An 18,572-nucleotide genomic window follows, 5' to 3' on the forward strand; every position below is an offset into this window, starting at 1 on the left:
ACCTCCTACCTCTCCCACTGCTCATTGGATCAATCTCTCAGCTACTCATCTCTTCAATCATAACCTACGTAATCTTCAAAGCTTTACCTCTTGCTCACATACGCAGCAAGCCTCTCGTCCACCTCACATCTTGCATACACTGACAGTTATTCAACATTGACAAGACCAAACTTATCACATTCAATGGTGCTTTCCTCTCTCTCAGAGTTAGAAGGCATGTAATAAAGGCAGCAGAATGTAAACAGGTACAGCAACATGTACATTTCATGGAGGAGATGGTGCTCAACACATCAGACCATCCACTGCTGAAGCCACAGCCAATGAGAGTTAAATCCCTTGAGTTGACTGTATTTTCACATTCCAGGTACCTTCACCCCACAGTAACTTCTAATTTGCAAACTTCAAATGGTTTGAGCACTTCTTGCTCTCCATGTGTCCCACCCCCCAACCCACCTTACCTCACCACAAACTCTCAGATACCAAAGGACTGATACCTGGCAGTGCAATGGAGGAATAGCAACTGATAAAAGACCAACAAGACACTCACGGTGAAGAAAAATCATCACTTGATTTTACACTTGGTAAAAAGGTCAGAAACTGTCTATGTACTGATTTAGAGAATAAGATTGAGATGGACCCTGCATGTGGTAAGACATAAGTAGTTTGCAGCAGATAGTACAAGAGCAGTGTAGGTGCCAGTTCACTAGAACAAAAATTGGTGCTATCTTAAGTTTATGTATTGTAGTGCCCTAGAATTTTATGAACCACAAATGTTGGCAGAACTCATAATGTTGAAAATCAGTTATACAGCTTGAACACATGAATTCAGAACAGTAAGATGGAGAGAAAAATCACTAAACTCGTACCAGACCAACTCAGGCTGCTGTCTCTTTGGAGAGAGATGACTGAAGGTGATTTCACCTGAGGGTCACCACACCTTAGGTCAGGGAACAATTTGAGAAGGAAAACCCTTCACTGTAACCTCAGCCAGTGTGGAAATTGAACCCATACTCTTAGCGCCACTCTGTATTGCAGACTAGCTGTCCAGCTAACTGAACCAACATAGCCGTGCAACCACTTGGTGCAGTGGTTGGAATCTTGCAAAATCTCTGATACTCTGGAAAGATTCCAGCAGCTTCGAAAACCACAAATTCAAGAAAGAGTCAGGAAACCTCATGCTAGTTATCTAAGAGGTGTTATTTACAAAATGCTGGAATCCATGATGAACGAGATAGTTGTTAACACGCTTAGAACATCATAATAATCAGGCAGAGTCATAGTTTCATTAAATGAATTTTGTTCAGATAAATTTATTGAAGTTCTTTGAGAATGTTAACCAGCATAGGTGGATAGAGGGTAACTAGTGCATCTAGTAATTTTGGATTCGCTAAGATGCCACATAAAACAATACTGCACAAGATGTGACTTCATAATATTGGGCTGATATACCAGCATGGATAAAGGATAACTACTCCAGTATAACTCATGGACTGCTGAAGGTATCAGTGCTGGGACCTCAACAATTTATGAAATGCAGTGATGAATTTGATGAAGGGAAACACAGTATTGTAGATAAGCTTTTTGAATCATATCAAGTTAGGTATGAAAGAATGGGGTTTCAAAGAGCCTATATCAACAGTGGTAAGGTGGAAATTGTTGAAAGTGTCAAGTTCCTGTGAGTGATGATTACCAACAATCTGTTCTGGTCCACCCACAGTCAAGAAAGCCCAACAATGCCTTTACTTCCTTCGGAGGCTAAAGAAAATCAGCATGTACATAAATATTCGTAAGAATTTTCATAGGCACCATAGAATGCATTCTATCTGGATGCATTCACAGCTTGATATGGCAACTGCTCTTCCTAGGGCCGTAAGAAACTACAGAGAGTTGTGAACACAGCCCATCATGCAATCCAACCTTCTATCCATTGACTCCATCGAAACATCCTCACTGCTTTGGGAAGGCAGCCAACATAATCAAACTCCCCTCCCACCTTGGTTATTACCTTTTCCAACCTCTTCCATCAGGCAGAAGATACAAAAACACACATACCAACAGATGCTGTTATCAGTCATCTGAATGGACCTCTCAAATTTTAAACTTAACCATTGATCTCACTCTTTGTACATCTTCTCTGCAGCTATAACATTGTATTCTTTACTCTGTTCTGTCATCCCAATGCATTTTGTATGGTATGATTTGCCTGTACCACACACACAATTTTATGCTGTACCTAGCTACATGTGACAATAATAAATTAAATCAAATCAAATAATATGGGAAAATTTGAGGTTGAAAGACTGCAGAATGCTACCATACAAATATTTGAGTATCTTTGTCCATGAGTCATAATGTTTGCCTGGAGGTACAGTAAATAATTAGAAAGGCAAATGGAATTTATGACTTTATTGCAAGTTGGATTGAGTATAAAGTGGGAAGTTTGGCTACAGCTGTGCAGGGAACAGGTCAGGCTACACTTAGAGTACAGCAGCTTGGTGTTTACTGTAGGAAGGATACACAATAACTTTGCACCCAAAGCAACTTACAGAAGGTTCATTAGTCTGGTTCTTGGGATGAAGGCGCTGTCTCATGAAGAAGGGCTGAGTGGGTTCGACTTCTGCTCAGTGGTGTTTCTAAAAATGAGAGGTGATCTTATGAAACCTATAGGATTCCAAGGGGGCTTGGCAGGGTAGATCCTTGAAGGATATTTCCTCTTATGGAGGAATCTAGAAGTGGGGGCAGAGTTTAATCACAAACAACCAAGGTCATTCAGGATTGTCATTTGACAAACTAACCGACAAATAGATGAAAACTTAAGTTTTTCATATTTTTCTATCAGGAGACTATAATTTGAAAATTGATCTTACTGACTGGGATGGCGAAAAACGTAATGCCCAATATAGAAGTTTCAGAGTGCAAAATGAGCAGGTGAGGACTATTAAGTGTCTGAGCTAATCAAATTTATAATTGTATCTTTTGGTCTTTGCTGTAATTCATATTGTTGTACCTGTTTGCATGAGTGCAATGGAAATATGTTTTTAAATTCAAGGGAAAATAACCAAATCTTTTAATAAACTTCGAGAAGGAATGTGATGTTAAGTAATTGAAACAGAAACCTTGTCAAAAATGTTGCAGCTCTTTTTGTGGATTCAAGGAACTCAGATATTGTCCAACTAATACGCCATTTCATGTAATGGTTAAACAAATAAGGCAACAATTTACATACATAAATGCTGTCAAATTTGAAAAACTCTCTTCCAATCTAATTACCCTTTCTCCAGAGCAGCACTATGCTCCCTCAGAGCCAAATCACAGCCCTGCTCAATCTTCTTCATCATTTACTGGAGGGATGCAATGATCACGTCTTTCAGTCCACTCCATGAGTGAGCTGCCTGGGGACATCAAAGTGTCAGCAATTTTCGGATGTCAATCAAAATAGGCCCATGTCAGGTGAACTTTCAGCCTCTTTCAATGGCAAGGATCATTCTCTGCATCCAATTCTTGATGGCCTGTGAACAAAATTATTTTTCAGTCAGGTGATCAGCCTGACAACTTAGTTTTGTCTGTCCTGATATAACCTTGCGATCTGCAGACACACATTGTACCAAATGTACTCTTGTTGAATTGTCTCCTTTTTTTTAATCCTTGTCCTGAGAAACAGCATTCACTAAACCAAGAAGTCTAACTCATGGGCCAACAGTGGCACACCAGAACACAGTGGTCTCACATGGTAAAAGGCAGAACTTTGATACCATCCTTAATGATGGACGCTGCTTTGTAGGAACACTAATTAAAACAAACCCACATGTACATTGCTTATTTTTCCTTCACAGAATTCATACCAGTTAACCTTTGGTGACTATTCTGGAACTGCAGGAGACTCACTGAGTGGTACGTTTCATCCAGAAGTTGCATGGTGGGCCAATCACAATGGCATGAGGTTCAGCACAAAGGACAGAGATAATGACCGCTATGAGGGAAACTGTGCAAGGGAAGACAAAGCTGGTTGGTGGTATAACAGGTTTGTGAAAGATTAGTTATTTTTCTTGCTGAATGCATTTGCCAATAGTTCATATATTACTGGTATTAGTGCTAGACCAGAATGTGAAAGACTTTACTGTCACTCATTTTTAAACAGGATAATTTCTATCCATTAAACCAGCAATGACAATTGTCCACACTACATTAGCAGGTAATTTTGCAATTGACAAATAGGGGAGTCACTCAAACTGAGCCTTTTATTTGAAACTGTGGAGCTTAAAAATGTGTTGCTGGAAAAACGCAGCAGGTCAGGCAGCATCAAAGGAACAGGAGAATCGACGTTTCGGGCATAAGCCCTTCTTCAGGAATCTGTGAAATTTGAAACTGTGGAGTTGAACATCTACATGTAAGCTAAATGTTCCTTCCTCCATTTTGTACTCTCACAGTAGAATGCATGAAACTAAATGTAACTTTCTCCAGGAAATGAGACCAGAGATATTCAATCAGATAAAGGTGTCTGCAGGATATGAGGCACTGACATGATTTTAACTGCTGTTTAGTTTCTGAATTCAGCAAGCACTGAATTATCATCCATGCAAGGTAAAAACACAAAGTTCCTGAAAACCACTCAGAGAGCGAATTATTGATCAGAACATTTATTGCTGCTTGAAATAGGGCCAAGTACAATTGAATTTGTAATGCCAAACAGAAACGATGATGTTTCAAGGATTAAAGCACCACAACAATTTAGACCGTAACAGCATAATATATAGGAGCAGAATTCTCCTATGTAGAATTAGGCCATTTGGCCCATCGAATCTACTCCACCATTGGCTGATATCTTTCTCAATGCCATTCTGCTGCCTTCTTCCCACATAACCCTTAATCAAGAACTTATCTATCTCTGCCTTAAATACACTCAATGATGTGGCTTCCAAAGACTTCTGCAGCAATGAGTTCCACAGGTTAACCACATGCTGGCTGAGTTCAAAAGAGTCATCCCTTCACTCTGAGGTTGTGCCCATGTGTTCTAGTCTCTCCTACGAGTGGAAACATCTTCTTCATCTATCCAGGCCCCACAGTATTCTGTAAGTTCCAATGAGATCCACCCTTATCCTTCTAAACTTCACTGAGTACAGACCCAGAGTCCTCAACTGCTCCTCATATGACATCCCCAGAATCATTCTTGTCAACCTCCTCTTGACCCGTCCAATGACAGCACACCCTTCCTTGGATATGGTGCCCAGAACTGCTCACAATATTCCAAATGCAGTCTGACGAAAGTCTTGTACAGCCTCAGTAGTATCTCTGTTCTTGTATTCTAACCCCATTAAAATGAATGCGAGCATTGTATTTGTCTTCCTAACTGCCAACTGAACCTACATGTCAACCTTAAGAGAATCCTGAACTAAGACTTTTTGTACTTCAGATTTTCGAAACCTTACCCATCTAGAAAATGATCTTTCTACCAAAATGCATAACCTCACACTTACCCACATTTTATTCCATCTGCCACTTCTTTGCCCACTCTTATAGCCAGTCAAAGTCCTGCTGTAGCCTCCCTGCTTCCTCAACATTATTTGTCCCTCTACCTACTTTTGATGTCATTTGCAAATTTAGCAACAGTACCCTCAGTTCCTTCATCCAGATCATTAATACATAACATGAACACTGATCCCTGCAGAACCCCACTATTCACTAGTTGTCAACCTGAAAAAAAATCCCTTTACCCCACTCTCTGCCTTCTGCCAGTCAACCATACCTCTATCCATGCTAGTACCTTGCTCCTAACACCATGGGCTCTTATTTTATTTGGCAGTCTCCTGTATGGTTCCTTGTCAAAGGCCTTCTTGAAATCCAAATAGATGATGTCCATTGGCTCTGTCTAACTTGCATGTTATTTCCTCAAAGAATTCTCACAGATTTGTCAAGCATGATGTTCCCTTCATGAAGCTGTTCTGATTCAGCCTATTTTACCAGGCACTTCCAATTACTCTGAGATATTCTCCTTAATACTGGATCTTAAAATTTTCTCAACAACTGAAGTCAGGCTAACTGGTCTATAATTTTCTGATTTCTGCCTCTCTCCCTTCTTAAACTTTACTTTAGCCATTGTCTAGTCATCTGGAACCCTCCCTGAATCCTGAAAGATAACCAGCAATACTTCAAGAATCTTGTCAACTATCTTTTTTAGAACTCTAGGGTGTAGTCCATTGGGTCAGGCAGCATCCAAGAGGCAGGAGAATTGACATTTTGGGCATAACCCCTTCATCAGGAATGAGGCTTGTGGGCCGGTGGGGGGGCTGAAAGATCAATGGGATGGGGGTGGGGTTGTCTCAGCTACCTTTGCACCCCCCAACCCCACCACCATCCCCATCCCCATTCCATTTATTTCTCAGTCCTCCAGCCGACAAGCCTTATTCCTGATGAAGGGCTTATGCCCAAAACGTCAATTCTCTTGCTCCTCGGATGCTGCCTGACCTGCTGTGCTTTTCCAGCACCACACTCTCGACTCTGGTCTCCAGCATCTGCAGTCCTCACTTTCTCCTAATTGATTTCAACCCTATTGTGAAGGCTCTTCCAAGGATGCCTACCTTGAAGAAGTTATCCTCCTCGCTCTACAAGGATCTCAGTGCGCCGCTCTCTCACTGCTCCACAGGTCATCTACTCTGCCCTGAGGTTTTTCAGCCATGTCCTGAAGATCAGGGGAGACAGGACACCTACTTGTGGAATGTTTCAGAAAATATCTCTGGGACACCCACACTTCAACTCCCCCACTCTGCCAAGGACATGCAGGTCCTGGGCCTCCTCCATCGCCGAACCTTTAGGACCTGACGCCTGAAGGACATAAGCCCTTCATCAGGAATGAGGCTTGTCGGCTGGAGGGCTGAGAGATAAATGGGATGGGGGTGGGGTTGGGGGTGCAAACGTAGCTGAGACAACCCCACCCCATCCCATTGATCTTTCAACCCCTCCCCGGCCCACAAGCCTCATATCCAGCCTTGGGACCCTGCAACCACACGGGATAAATGTGGATTTCACCAGTTTCCTAATTTCCCCTTTCCCCACATTATCCCAGTCCCAAGCCTCCAACTTGACACCACCCTCCTGACCTATCCATCAACTTTCCCATCTATCTGCTCCACCCTCCTCTCTGACCATCACCTTCTTCCTCATCTTCACCTACCTATCACATTCTCAGCTACCTTCCCAACCAATCCCACCTCCCGCTCCCATTTATCCCTCAGTCCCCCGCCCACAAGCCTCATTTCTGATGAAGGGTTTTTGCCCGAAACGTCAATTCTCCTGCTCCTCGGATGCTGCCTGGCCTGCTGTGCTTTTCCAGCACCACACTCTCAATGCTGATCTCCCACATCTGCAGTCCTCACTTCCTCTGTGTAGTTCATTGGGTCTGGGTGATTTATCCACCTTCAGACCTTTCAGCTTTCCCAGTACCTTCTCCTTCATGATGGATGAATTTTACTTCTCAATGGACGCAGCTGGGCACTGTACCTGTCTTTAAAAATATTAAAGTAAACTTTAGAAGTCCCAACATTCATTCGCAAAAATTCTGTTTTCTAATGTTCATGTCAGTTGCAATATATGAAAAAATATTACCATTGTGAAAAAATGATATTCAGTGTGCTTTCAGCAAATGAGGTAATCTAGTGGTTGTGGGACAGGGCAGGTAGACACTAAGAAACAAAGATAAATCTGGGATCGATTTTGAGTCCAGATTAGAGACAGTGAGCTGCTCAAACAGGAAGCTTGAAACCAATCCCAGAATGGGTCTTGGACATTATTTCAATAACTTGAGTGAGTTAATGGTGTGATGGTTTAGTGGCCTGTGACTTGGAGGCACAAGACCATTTTTGAATACGAACATTTTATACGGCCACAGGATTATCAAGTCTTTGGAACTAGGCTCCACTTAAATCATTTCAGAACATCTGTAATCAGACTAATTCCACTCTATAGAGCACTTTGTGATATGGACTGCAGGATTTAGGAAGTTCCCTGTATATTGGTTTCTCTGGTGTCAAAAGGCCATGTATAAAGCTGACAAAAGAAATCTATAGCATCAGCTCAATGTTAATTCCTTGCTTTTCGCTTGCACTCATGACTAACCTACTCCAGGAAAATGCTTATGGTCATTGAGAAAATTCAATGTCATATCCGATTGACAGTGAAAATTTCTAAACATTTGCTCTTCGGATGCAAGAGCTCTTCGGACAGGTAAGACAAGAGGAACAGCTCTTGGCTCCAAAGCACTTCTGGTAGCTGTTATCAATCATAAGCAGACCTCCTCCAGTCTTTGTCTCCACCTCCTAGGATGCTGCACCTCCACACATATGTTTTTGGAAAAAGAAAAAACTATTTGCTTTGCTGTCAACAACTCTCAGCTAATTGCCAGAACCATGAACATATAGACAGGGAAATCTGGAGGATTAGGAATAGGTTGGTGAGGCAAATCAGATTACTCCATATTTGTGTCGGCTCCAATAAAGGTGTGCAGTAGCAGAGGAGTAGAAACAAAGACTGGAGGAGATCTGCTCATGGATTCAGGAGTTGTTCCTTCTGCCTCACCAGTCTGGTCTGCATCTGAAGAACAAATGTTAAGAAATACTCGCTAACAATGGGATATGATACTTGGACTTTCATACATGGACTTCTAACACTAGAGAAGCCAATACATAGGGAACTTGCTAAGACCTGCAGTCCATATCACAAAGTGCTCCGTAGACTGGAATTAATCTGTTTACAGATGTTCTCAAACAGTGACAGTGGAACTCAGTTCCAAAAACTTGACAACCTCTAGGCCATATAAAATGCTCATAATCAAAAATGATCGTGTGCATCCAAGTCACAGGCTTCCCTCCACCTGCTAAAATATCACTGAATAAGAGTGGTGCTGGAAAAGCACAGCAGGTCAGGCAGCACCCAAGGAACAGAAAAATCGACACCATCTCCAACCAACCAGTATTCATAAGTCCAATTGTCACAATAACAAAAGATTTATAGAGAAAAAAATGGGAGAAAGAATAGTAACAAACAGAGCAACCTATTATAATCACAGATAGATTTAGGAAATAAAGAAAGATATAATGGAAATTATGTTACATTCTACTATTAGTATAAATTAAATTATTATAAGCAGTAATTTATTCACCATTAAGTTTTAAGGCTGCAACTTAGATAGGGTAGTCTGTGTTACTTTGAAATACAGACTGTCTGCACTAGCATTAATCAGGGAAATATATTAATAGAAGTTACTGTCATGAAATGCCAATTTCTTTAATATTTCCATTTGTTAAATGATTTTTCATTTTGAATTTTGCAGATGTCACTCTGCTAACCTGAATGGATATTATTACAAGAGAGGACCTTTCTCTTCAAAAACAGATGATGGAATTGTTTGGTATACTTGGCATGGATGGTGGTATTCATTAAAGTCTACAGTTATGAAGATACGACCTTCTGAATTTGTACCAAGCAGAGAATGAGTGTTCCTATCTTTCTTGAAATTAGTGTAAGTGTATTATTGTATCGCAATGTTTTCTATAACAATACCTTCTTCAGTAGGACTTTGTATTGCACACTTATTCCTCTGCCAGGTTCAGGATGAACATTATTTGGGAACAGATAATGTGGTCCATTTGTGTTTTTCCTTTGGCAACTCTTATATCATGTTTGGATTGTAACAAGGAGTGAAAGTGGCTCACTACTCATAAGATAATTGATTGTGGGGCTTCAATGCATTTTACATTATCTTAGCAGGATGCAAACAGTATATTGTTACAATTTAACTGAAATAGCTTTCAAGTATATTTGAAGTCAAAACAATCAGTGCCATTTAGTTATTTAATCTGGGCATGAATTTTGTTCTCAGCATTCAGGTTCATCAATTATGCTATTATGCCTTAAAGATCATGGAAACTTTCTTACATTCTGCTCCCATGCATTTGTGTTAAATTCAAATCCTCAAACTTTTGAAGATTGCACATCTTGTACTTAACAAAGCTACTAAACGCTCATTCGCATAGCTGCTCTGTTCCAACACATGGAAATTCTTTGCCTCTGACTACACCTTACATGAGTGATGGGGGGCTGAAGAAAGCCACCAACTTCAATTACTGATGATCGGCTTTCAAGTAACTTACTCCTAACCCCTTCATTAATCAGTGACACTGGGACAGAAAAGTTAAGGGATCCCACTGATGAGTTTGCAGCAGGAGGAGCTGGGAGATTTCCCAGAGTGCCCTTCCCACCATCCATCCACCCTATCCCCCAAACCTCTCCACAGATTTAATGGGATGGTGGGGAAGAGTTATAGTGTCCCATCCACCTTCACCCCAATTACTAGCAACTTAAATCCAACTTCTAGCCTAGCCACGATGAGAAAACCGGTGGGAGGAAGTCAAACAGCGGTAGGGTGGAAGGCTCAGCAGATGGGACAGCCCTGGCCTTTCGAACCCAGTCACCAAATCACCACCTATACACCAGCATCCACCCCCCCCCCCTCCCCCCCTCAAAACAACTCTATTCATTGCACTTGTTCCTCACAGCATCTCTCTAGTTACCATTGCAAACAGTATATTGAATTTGGGCAGCTGGCAGTTCTGTCACACTCTGGAGTTTCAGTAGAGGCCACCTGTCCAGGCTGAAATCTCACCTCCAGTCCATGAAGTGTCAAAGAGATGCGGAGTTACATTTTCTTTGCCCCACTACCTGAACAATTCTGCCCCTACAGTTCATTTTATGAGATGGTTTCCTCTCCTCCATGGAAAGAGATTCAATTGACAGATAGTGAGGACTGCGTGTGCTGGACAGTCAGAGTCGATAAAATGTGGAGTGACTAACCACAAACATATACTACAAGCCACCGACTCCCAAAGCTACCTAGACTCACCACCTCCCACCCTACTCCCTGTAAAAACGCCATCCCTTATTCCCAATTCCTCCACCTCTGCTGCATCTGTTCCCAGGATGACCAATTCCACCTCAGAAAATCCCAGATGGCCTCCTTCTTCCACAATCACAATTTCCCTTCCCACGTGGTTGATGATAACCTCCAGCGTATCTCCTCCTCTTCACACACCACCACCCTTGAACCCCACCCCTCCCAACGCAACAAGGACAGAACCCCCCGGTCCTCACCTTCCACTCCACCAACCTCCGCATACAATGCATCATCCTCTGCCACTTCCGCATACCTCTAAACAGACCCCAACACCAGACATATATTTCCCTCCCCATCCCTATCAGTGTGCCGAAAACACCATTCCTTCTGCGATTCCCTTGTCAGTCCACACCCCCCACCAGCCCACACCTGGCATCTTTCCCTGCCACTGCAGGGAGTGCAAAACCTGCGTCCATACCACTCCCCATCCAAGGCCCCAAGGGATCCTTCCACTTCAGTCAGAAATTCACCTGTACCTCTACCAATGTCATCTACTGCATCCATTGCACCCGCTGTGATCTCCTCTACATCAGGGAGACAGAACACCTTCTTCCAGATTGTTTCAGAGAACATCTCTGGGACACCCACACCCACCAACCCCACCACCCACTCCATCAAGGACATGCAGGTCCTTGGCCTCCTCTACCACCAAACCGTTACCAACCAATGCCTGGAGGAAGAACACCTCATATTTCGTCTTGGGAACCTGCAGCCATATGGGATAAATGTGGATTTCAACAGCTTCCTCATTTCCCCTCCCCCCACATTATCCCGATCCCAAGCCTCCAACTTGGCACCGCCCTCTGGTCTGTCCATCACTGCCCCCCCCTCTGAAATATCACCTTCTCCCTCATCTTCATCCACCAATCGCTTTCCCAGCTACCTCCCCCCAATCCACAAGCCTCATTCTTGATGAAAGGCTTATGCCCAAAACATCGATTCTCCTGCTCCTTGGATGCTGCCTGACCTGCTGTGCTTTTCCAGCACCACACTCTCGACGCTGATCTCCAGCATCTGCAGTCCTCACTTCCTCCTAGCAAGCACAAGAGACACAGGGGACTCCTGTATTACCTCACTTGTTTCCTTAGTTTGTCTGGTAATAGGCATTCCCTCTCCACCTGGATGAATCTAATCTGTGGTGTGACAACCTCCCTCTATATGTGTTATCTATGTAATTCTCTGCCTCACGGAAACACAACAGTGTCTCCTGCTGCTGGTCAAGTTCAGAAACCAAGTGCTCAAGGTTGTGCAAGCAGTGACATTTCCTTTAGATGTGTTTGTTTGGGACATAATAATGTCCATGACTTTACACATACCATGGGAGAGACATTCCACTTTCCCCATTGATTTAGCATCTCGTAACTCTTAAAAAACTATTTGTTATCCTTAGGATAAGTATAAACTAAATACAAAAAAATTAATAAAGTAAAACTGAAGGAAATAAAGTTATTTTCTTTTGACTTGATTTAATTTGACCTTCCTTTTGCTCATGTTCCTTCCTGAAATCCTATTCTTTACAAATTATACTTTGTTCTAAGATTTTAGCTATTTAGACTACTCCTTAAGAGCAGCTTCTCAACATCCAATAAACTCAGATTTCCTGTGACAGCACTCTTGAATTTTGTTTTCCACACTTAGTCTCTCTTGGTACTGTGTTCAGAACAACGTCACTCCCTGCTCTACACGCTCTTTTTAAATTCACTGCCACTTCTTTCAGTATCGTGCTCAGAATGAAGTTGCTCCTTACCCTCTTTGTAAACTTGCTGCCTCCTCTCTTGCTGCTGTGTTCAGAATTAAATCAAATCTACAGCACAGAGCCAACCAGTCAGCCAAACTGGGCAGTGGAGAGATCAGCTCCTGACAAGACTTTTCCCAATCTGTCTACCCCTTCCCACTGTCTGACATGATAATGTTAGAGACCCACAGCAATGTGGTTGACTCTTAACTGCCCTCTGAAATGGCCTAGCAAGCCACTCAGTTGTATTAATCACTACAAAGACTTAAGAAAGAAATTAAACTGGTTGGTCCATCCAGCATCGATTTAGACCTGGAAAAGACAATAAAAGTGCAGTTGCTGGAATCCAAGGTAGACAAGCAGGAGACTGGAAGAACACAGCAAGCCAGGCAGCATCAGGAGGTGGAGAAGTCAATGTTTCGAGTATATCCCTTCTTCAGGACTGAAAAAGGGTTACAGCCTGATTTGCTGTGTTCTTCCAGCCCCCTGCTTGACTACCAGAAAAGACAATGGCAGGAACAGCCCAGTTGACTCTGTAAAGACTATTTAGTAAAATCTGGGGGCGAATGCCAACATTGAGAGAGCTGTCTCCCAACAGCCTCACACAGTCAAACTCACAGAATCATACCTGACAGACATTGTCCTAGACACCACTATGACCATCCCTGGATATGTCCTGTCACAGTGGCAGGACACATCCAACAGACGTGGTAGCATAATGGTATACAGTCGGGAGGGAGTTGCTCTGGGAGTTCTTAACATTCACTCTGGATCCCATGAAGCTTCGTGGCTTTAGATTAAACATGGACAAAGAAACTCATGCTGATTACCACTTATCGCCCTCCCTTGACTGACGAATTGGTACTTCTCCATATTGAACAACACTTGGAGGAAGCATTGAGGATGGCAAGGGTCATACAAAATGTACTCTGAGTGGGGGATTTCAATGTCCACTACCAAGAGTGGCTCGGCAGCAGGACAGCTGATCAAACTGGCTGGGTCCTAAAGGACATAGCTGCTTGACTGAGTCTGTGGCAGACGATGAGGGAACCAAGAGGGAAAAATACACTTGACCTCACCCTTACCAATCTGTCAGCTGCAAATGTATCTATGACAGTATAGGTAAGAGTGACCATTGCATTGTCCTTGTGGAGACAAAGTCCCGCCTTTACATTGAGAATAACCTCCACCGTGTTGTGTGGCACTATCACCGTGCTAAATGGAACAGACTTCGAACAGATCTGGCAACTCAAGACTGGGCATCCATGAGGTGCTGTGAGCCATCAAAAGCAGCAGAACTGTACTCTAGCACAATCTGCAACCTCATGGCTCGGCATACCCCACACTAGACTATTACTATCAAGCCAGGGGATCAACGCTGGTTCAATAGAGAGTGCAGGAGGGCATGCCAGGAGCAGCAGACATACCTGAAAATGAGGGGTCAACCTGATGAAGCAACGAAACAGAATTACTTGCATGACAAACAGTATCAACAAAAAATGATAGATAGATTAAAGTAATACCACAACCTATAGATCAGATCTAAGCTCTGCAGTCCTGCCAAATCCAGTCATAAATGGTGGGGGTCAATTAAACAACTCACTGGAGGAGGAAGCACCACAAATATCAGCATCCTCAATGATGGAAGAACCCAGCATATCGGTGCAAAAGGTAAGGCTGAAGCATTCCCAGCAACCCTCAGCCAGAGGTGCCAAGTCGAAGATCCATCTTCACCTTCTCCAATGGTTCCGGCATTACAGATACCAGTCTTCAGCCAACTTGATTCACTCCACATGACTTCAAGAAATGATTGGAGGCACTAGATACTGCATACACAATAGGTCCTGACAACATTCTCTCAATAATACTGATGACTCATGCTCCAGAACTTGCCACTACCCTAGCTAATCTGTTCCAGTACAGCTATAACACTGGTGTCTATGTGAAAAATTGCCCAGGTATGTCCTGTACATAAAAAGCAAGACAAATCCAACCCGGCCAAATATAGCCCCAATCAGTCTCCTCTCGATCATCAGTAAAGTGATGGAAGGTGTCATCAACAGTGTTATCAAGCAGCACCTGCTCACAATAACCTGATCAGTGACACACAGTTTGAGTTCTACCAGGGCCACTCAGCCCCTGACCTCATTACAGCCTGGTTCAAACATGGACAAAAGAGCTGATTTCCAGAAAGGAGGTGAGAGTGACAACCCTTGACATCAAGGCTGCACTGATTCAGTGTGGCATCAAGGACCCCGAGGAAAACTGGAAACAATGGGTATTGGGTGCAAACTCTCCGCTAGTTGGAATCATAGCTTACACATAGGAAGATGGTCATGGCTGTGCAAGGACAATTATCTCAGTTCCAGAGCATCTCTGCAGGAATTCCTCAGAGTTGTGTCTGCAGGCCATCCACCTTCAGCTGCTTCATCAATGTCCTCTCCACCATCATAAGGTCAGAAGTGGAGATGTTCATTGATCATTGCACCAAGTTTAGCACCATTCATGACTCCTCAGATACTTAAGCAGTCCATGTTCAAATGCAACAAGGTCAGGAAAATATCCAGGCTTGGGCTGACAAGTGGCAAGTAACATTCATGCTCCACAAAAACCAGGTTATGACCATCTCCCAATACGAGGCAATCTAATCACCACTCTTCAACATCAATAATGTTACCATCACTGAATCCCCCACTATCAATATCCTTGGGGTTACTGTTGACAAGAAACACAGTTTGACTGTCAATAAACATGGTGGCTCCAAGAACAGGTCAGAGGCTCGGAATACTGAGTCCTGAAGAAGGGTTACACCTGAAACATCAACTTCTCCACCTTCTGATGCTGCCTGGCTTGCTGCATTCTTTCAGCCTCCTGCTTGTCTGCTAGGAATACTGGAGCAAAAAAACTCACCTTCTGACTCCTCAAAGCCTGTCCACCAGCTACAAGGCACAAGTCAGGAATATGTGGAATACTCCCCACTTGCCTAGATGGGTGCAGCTTCAACAACACTCAAAAAGCTGGACACCATACATGACAAAGTAGCCTGCTTGATTGGCACTACATCCAAAAGAATCTACTGTCTCTAACACTGACACTCAATAGCAATAGTGTGTACTATCTACAAGATGCACTGCAGAAATTCACCAAAAGTCTTCAGACAGCACCTTCCAAACTCATGATTATTTCCATCAAGAAGAGACATGGGAACACCACCATCTGTAAGCTCCCCTCCAAGCCACCCACCATCTTGGAAATCTATCACTTTTACTTCATTGTCACTGGGTCAAAATCCTGAAATTCGCTCCTGAATGTCATTGTGGATCAATGTACAGCATTTGGACAGCAGCAGTTTAAGACAGGTCACCACCGCCTTCTCAAAAGCAACTAGGGATGGGCAATAAATGTTCACACTGCCAGCAATGCCCATTTCCCAGGAGTCAATATTAAAAAAAAGATAATGATAAAATTAAAAATCACAACACCAGGTTATAGTCCAACAAGTTTAATTGGACAATAACCTAGTGTTGTGTGATTTTTAACTTTGTACACCCCAGTCCAGCACCGGCATCTCCAAATCATGATAGTGATAAAGTCATTGCTGTTGCAGCAGATGGAGAACAACAGCACATACAAGGCCAGGAGCACACTGAATCTCACTCTCCACAATGTGTTCCACTTCACACAAATGCAGTGAGAACCTGGGATCATAATGAAAGTGTTTAAGGGTTACAGGCTGTCTCTAAATACCCCAGAGCTGAAAATGTGTTGCCGGAAAAGCGCAGCAGGTCAGGCAGCATCCAGGGAACAGGAGAATCGATGTTTCGGGCATAAGCCCTTCTTCAGGAAACTCAGCCCTCCTGAAGAAGGGCTTATGCCCGAAACGTCGATTCTCCTGTTCCCTGGATGCTGCCTGACCTGCTGCGCTTTTCCAGCAACACATTTTCTGCTCTGATCTCCAGCATCTGCAGACCTCACTTTCTCCTCTAAATACCCCAGACTGGCTTTAGGTGTTAAGAGTGTTGCATGAACTTGGATTCTCGAACGAGGTATGGAGTTATTCGACAACACATTTAGGACTGGCTACATGCAGCAATCATATTAGTAAGTACAGGTTCACCAAAGGTCATCACATAGCCCTTTCAAAACCCACCACCACTTCCATCTAGAAGGACAAGGGCAGCAAATACACGGGATTACAATCATCAACAAGTTCCCCTCCAAGACAAAAGGATGTTGCCAGGGTTTGAGGATTTGAGCTATAGGGAGAGGCTGAACAGGCTGGGGCTGTTTTCCCTGGAGCGTCGGAGGCTGAGTAGTGATCTTATAGAGGTTTACAAAATTATGAGAGGTGTGGATAGGATAAATAGACAAAGTCTTTTCCCTGGGGTCAGGGAGTCCAGAACTAGAGGGCATAGGTTTAGGGTCGGCATGGACAGGTTGGACCGAAGGGTCTGTTTCCATGCTGTACATCTCTATGACACTCACCATCCTAACTTGGAAATTTCTCGCTGTCTGAGCGCATTGTGGGACTGCAGAGGTTCAACGGCGCAGCTCACCAATGCCTTCACAAGGGCAACTAGAGACGGGCAATAAATGCTAGTAAAAACAATGATGCAGATGCTGGAAACCAGATTCTGGATTAGTGGTGCTGGAAGAGCATAGCAGTTCAGGCAGCATCCGAGGAGCTTCGAAATCGACGTTTCGGGCAAAAGCCCTTTTATTCCTGATGAAGGGCTTTTGCCCGAAACGTCGATTTCGAAGCTCCTTGGATGCTGCCTGAACTGCTGTGCTCTTCCAGCACCACTAATCCAGAATAAATGCTGGCCCAGTCAGCGATGCCCATGTGCCAGGAGTGAATAAATAAAGATGAGTTAACCTCGATCTACATGCCTGAATATTTAAAAAACCGAAAAACTGGTGGTCTTTTTGAAAGCGGACCCGAACAGACCCGTGACTGAGTTCGAGCACTGGTTGGGTGGGGGCAAAAAAAAACTTCGCTTAACCCAAACAGACGCGTACGGAACTAAACACGAATTTTTTTTTCCCCGAAGTACCCGAACTGTTGTGCCTGATTCTCTTCTGCAAATAGTTATCCATACCGACGCACACAAACCTGATCGATAATAGTTACGTGTAGATAACACAGGGAATATATGTCCTAATTACTTCAATGCAAATCTATTTACTTCCTTATATCCAAAAACTGAAAATACTCGCCTTCCGAAGAATGGTTGGTGCTGAGGTTTTCGGGCAAAGGTAGGCTGACCCGGGGTCTGTAGTTGGCATGTCTGCATTGGCAGGACAATATGATTCCTTAGTCCCATTTCCAGGAGTTATCGATTCTTTCCCTGATCATTCCAAGACAGCAGCGCCATCAACTGTTTGTAAAGAGGAGGTATTTGCATTCGGATAGGGTTGAAATGGTTAATGCAAATACGTTCTAGAGTTAATGTTGCTTCGGATTTGACACTGTGGGATATAGATGAATTAATGTTATTTCTGCAACTATAAATTCTGATACAGAACAAGAATGAGGAAATATACATATTCAGCTAAAAAAATGATATGTTAGCATGAGACATGATTATAGAACAAGGGTAGATGTATGGGCAAACAGGAAAAACATGTTTCCCACTTGTACAGAGACACAGGAACGAACCCCAATTAAAAGGGCTTAGTGATAAGATGCTGTGAGGGGCAGTGCAGATGGAGGGTGCAGATAATGGTAAGCAAAGGATGGAATGACGTCAAACAACCTTATGGGGGGGGGGGGGGGGGGGGCAGAGAACGGCATTTGTCACGGACAAGGCCGGATAAACAGAAGTTGTGGGATCAGTCTTAAGGAAATGAATGACGTAAGCGGAGGATGGGGGCAAACAATGAAATAAGAAAAAA

General features: G+C 43.3%; 1 protein-coding gene across 1 annotated transcript in view; it reads left to right on the top strand.

The window, feature by feature from the left end:
• fgl1 (fibrinogen-like 1) overlaps positions 1–10,964 on the top strand; it is a 34,325-nt gene extending 23,361 nt beyond the window's left edge. Inside the window, exons 6-8 of the mRNA XM_043690033.1 lie at positions 2,840–2,928; positions 3,834–4,021; positions 9,323–10,964. Coding sequence (XP_043545968.1) covers positions 2,840–2,928; positions 3,834–4,021; positions 9,323–9,485 — 440 coding nt within the window. The 3' untranslated portion in view covers positions 9,486–10,964. The remainder of the gene's footprint in view (positions 1–2,839; positions 2,929–3,833; positions 4,022–9,322) is intronic.
• Positions 10,965–18,572: the final 7,608 nt, after the last annotated feature.

Source organism: Chiloscyllium plagiosum, chromosome 1 (genome assembly GCF_004010195.1).
Source record: "Chiloscyllium plagiosum isolate BGI_BamShark_2017 chromosome 1, ASM401019v2, whole genome shotgun sequence".
Lineage (NCBI taxonomy): Eukaryota > Metazoa > Chordata > Chondrichthyes > Orectolobiformes > Hemiscylliidae > Chiloscyllium > Chiloscyllium plagiosum.